This window comes from Palaemon carinicauda, chromosome 8 (genome assembly GCF_036898095.1).
Source record: "Palaemon carinicauda isolate YSFRI2023 chromosome 8, ASM3689809v2, whole genome shotgun sequence".
NCBI classification, from domain to species: domain Eukaryota; kingdom Metazoa; phylum Arthropoda; class Malacostraca; order Decapoda; family Palaemonidae; genus Palaemon; species Palaemon carinicauda.
Window position 1 is genome coordinate 83,332,530 of NC_090732.1, and position 4,263 is coordinate 83,336,792.

General features: G+C 35.5%; 1 protein-coding gene across 6 annotated transcripts in view; it reads right to left on the reverse strand.

Moving 5' to 3' along the window:
• Nucleotides 1-842: 842 nt before the first annotated feature.
• The window catches only part of LOC137645784 (innexin inx2-like), a 272,165-nt gene continuing 268,744 nt past the window's right edge, over nt 843-4,263 (reverse strand). For all 6 annotated transcript variants that reach the window (XM_068378707.1, XM_068378711.1, XM_068378708.1 and 3 more), the window contains 2 exons: nt 3,571-3,760; nt 843-3,242 (listed from right to left, as the gene is read on the reverse strand). In XM_068378707.1, coding sequence (XP_068234808.1) covers nt 2,114-3,242; nt 3,571-3,760 — 1,319 coding nt within the window. In that variant the 3' untranslated portion in view covers nt 843-2,113. The remainder of the gene's footprint in view (nt 3,243-3,570; nt 3,761-4,263) is intronic.

Consider the following 4,263-nt stretch of genomic DNA (forward strand, 5'->3'; position numbering starts at 1 on the left):
AAAAAACATAGCACAGGTTCAAAGATATTTAAGCAATCACAAAGTATCATCACCTTCATAGGTTTAGTTAAGCAGCGGATAATTGAGTTGCTAAGCTATAGGACACTGTATATTAAGAAATTTACTAAGCTCTTGGAACTTTTATATCTGAAAAGTTTCCCCCAATTTCTCTTCTACGTCATGGGGTTTGTCAAGTAAATTTTCAGTGTTGGTGAAGAAACATTTACCACTTAATTTCCTATCTTCACCAGATAATCTCCGAGGAACCTAAGCATTAATATAAAACAAGACACCAGAATTTTCCATTTACAGAATATTATAAATATTTAAAGCCTTACAAGTCTTGTCCCACCAAGGAAGATCAAGATCAAGGGGGTTTGCTTATCTAAAGGCATTGCTTTAGCGTTGGATCTTAAAAAATCTTTATAAAAATCTCGTTATCTAGGTACTAAAGCTGTGTTGATAAATATTTATACCTACCTACCTAACCATAATGTAAATATCAGTTTCATTGTTTAGGATATTGTTTGAAAACCTAACTTTTCTAGTCTTTGCTTAATATCTACAATTTTCAATGTACAGTATACTGTATACCATTAGTTTCATACACAACTTTTCTTTATTATATAAATATACATTTCCTTTTTATTTTTAGGCTAATAATCTTATTTACATTATTATATTATGTATCAAGATTAAAAATCCTGAAAAAGAAAAGATTGATATGAGCTTTATATTCAGTAAAGCTATCTGCTTTCCTTACCTTCGCATCCAATGATCTGCTTCTCGAAATGTATGACCCAATAGTTCAACCCCGGATTATTCTATTAAAATGTTTTAAATCAGATTTCATTTTATTTATAAAAGAATACAAAGTGTAAATTTAACATGACAGTTAAAAGGGTTCTTTGTTCAAAAAAGAATACTTACATCATATAAGAACCCAATAAAGACCTAACTACAATAATTATCACAGTTGCATATAGCTATACACCTTAAGATTAAAAAATTCAATTAAATATCTAAAATCATAAGATTGGACTAAAAAAAGCCTGGTCCCATAAAAACACGAATTTAGACATAAAAATGAGTTTAACAATAAAATACAGTATAAGGCTACAATCCTCACTCTATTGGCACTAGAGAGAAGAAGAGATATGCGTTTCATAGGAGATCAAGATTCTCCGTGAGGATTAAAAGAACATGATTTGGCAGCGAGAAAAAACAATAACAGTAATGATGAGATAACAGGTATCATATGTACCATTCCTGGAGTCGTCCTGGATTCTTCAAAAACTTTTATCATCTCTCTAACTACAGCACAAAAGATTTGAAAACCCAGGCAAGATTAGAAAGTTCCAAAACCCTTGCAGAATATTAATTTGTCTTCAATAATTCCATGGACTCATTATTGGGTGTGAAAATTTTTCAAGAAACAGAACTGTCGCCAATGCCAGCTGTGCTTTCATTAGCATTCAATATTTAATTCTTCTAACTTACACTTCCGTCAAATTGCAATATTTGAATACTTTCCTAGATTCAGCACCTCGAAAAAGGACAAATTAGACTAAAGTTTAATAAATAAAAATACCTAATCTACAACATAACAGAAAACATTGTACATGAACAAGTTCGTTCGCCAAGTTGGGACTTTTACCCCAAATTCTTCACTCCATCTCCAGTGCCTATCACCACTTCAAGATACTCGCTCATCTTTGGCAGTTTAAAAGAAATGGGGAAATCAACAAACAAACCTAGAATTACAGACTTCTTACAAGTGAGCTTTCAGAAAGATGTTAGGTTGTACAAATCATTGGTCCCTACTGAAAGTTCCACAGAATGTGCGTCGGTGGGGAAGACTGAGTATAGCACAAATCTCTACAGTATCAGCGGCCCTAAACTGCAACATAGCACTTTAAAGGGTGGTAGTTAAGAGTCATACGCTCACTAGCGATCAACAATTTAGTACTTTGCATTTGTTTAAAGGCTGTGAATGGTTGCTTTTTCTTACTGTGAAAACATCACAGTTGTCAAAATGGTGCCATGACAAGTGGTGTACAAGACACTTAGGTTTATGGCAACAGTCAAAAATTATTTTATTGATTTTTCACTCTCACTCAATAAGTATGCTTGTATTTCCCTTCTTTAAAAGGGGCGTCCGCTGTTCTGGATGTTGCTGTGGGTTTCGTGCCATCATTTCAGGATTGGTGAGCAACTGGTGGAGATAGTCAGGGTTAATTGGAGGGTCTTGAGGAACATTTGGTCTGCGATTCCTGAGTGTATCCTGCTGCTGCTTGTGGGCCATCTTGTCTTTGTTGTCTTGCGTTACTCCAGGTGGAATGGCTGGTTGAATTTGCTTGCCCAAAAGATTTGGGTCAGACAACCTTGACATAAGTTCATAAAACCTAGCATGACTCAAGTGAGACTTGAGACGGTAAAGGAGGTAAACGTCTCCGATTTTGCAGTTTTTAGATACATTGAAAATGACGTCTCTTGCTTTGTTTTCAGAGTGAATTGGCTTTGCAAATCTCAGAAGGTATGTTCTTACACATGGAAGCCACATAGTTAACAAGAACACTATATAACAGCAGGTGATGAAGGAGAGGATAATCAGCCAAACCCACAGCAGTAAGAAGAGTTTCTCGTATAATTCCATGATGGTAAGATGACAACCAAATTTCTCTATACGTTTGTTAACTAGCTGATTCTCATGAGAGAGCTCACAGGACGCAAACGGTGGGAACATCTGAGACATGTAGTCTGAAAACGTCTGAGGGTCCCTTTCGAATGGGTATGCCTTGAAGCCATACTGAAGGAACCTTCCCTGGAGAATGAAATCCAGGTACTGCATTGCAAAAATGTCAACTGCCAGAGCCAAGACATTGACCGTTAAATACTTCCAGTAAAGTCCATTGTGCGTCTTGAGGTTGAACAAAATGTATCTAGCTGCTCTTTCAACCAGCTCCTTTTCAGCCTGGTCATATCTGTGTGCATTTGCCGCAAGATCTTCCAAAAGTTTCTTGCATCTAGCATTGTCAAAATTTTTCGAAACTTTCCTTGGGATATAATAAATACCAGCTAAGACAAGGAGAGACCACGATATCCATCTGTAGAATAGCAGATATCGCCTAGAACCATTATCTTCTACATATGGGTATGAGAGGCAGACGTTAATGTAGTCAAGTCGCACTTGAGTTTCGGCGTTAAAGTGCGACACACAAGTGATAACATCCCGGTGGTACCTGTAAGATAGGGCCAGATTACATTAAAAATCACAGAAATTGGTCCTTGTCTCCTACACAATACATTATTTTGATAAATCGCAAACTGGACTGGCAAATAAATCAATATACCAAGATGTTTAAATTTCAAATATATCAAACCAGTATCACTAAAACGGGAAGTACCATTAAATTGAATAAAAAAAAAATAGTCAGGGCACAATCATTTTCCTACTGCTATTAGGTTAAGAAAAAAAAATGCCCGATATGACGACTGCTTTGTTGAAGTTATAGTCTGGTACCAATACTGAATAAAGTTATTGTACATTAACATATTTACAATACTCACCATGAGTACCATACAGTTAAGAAGCCTCCCAATAACATGCAAAACGTCCATCTATAGTGCATCCGTAAAACAAGTCCATCGCATGTGGAAGAACAGATCTGATTAGCTCTACTTTTGATAACGTTAAGGACACTGCCCAAGATGGAGCGGATATCCACGCTGCCCCCTCCTACCGAAGGCATCCTCGTTCCTGAAGAGAAAAAAAAACATTATAGCCAACCACAGAACTATACACTTTGAAATAAATTTAAAAAAAAAATCATGATCGTAAGTATTCACACTTAAAATAACTCTGTAACAAAAATTTCGAATAAAGGAAATGAACTATAGATTATGAAAGACGTGGTTCAAAATTACCCTTCATATAAATAACGCCAGAATAGCAAATTTAGCTCTAGTCAGTCACAGAAAAAAAAAAAAGCCAACCCGTCAGCATACAGGCATTTTTTTGTGTTTTTTTTTTCAATTGGGCTACGGGAAATAATATATCATTTACAGCCCATTGCTATTTACGAAGTTTTGTAATTGAAAAATTTTATTTATGCTATTCATCTATCAAAAGTATTAGAAGCGGGGGAAAAAAATTCAAGGCACCTTGTTGAATAGGTCTGCCAGTGTTCATTTAATGATTTAAGAATCCTTAGTTATAGTTCACGTCAGGATAAATCTCTTATTACAGTAATTACATATTTC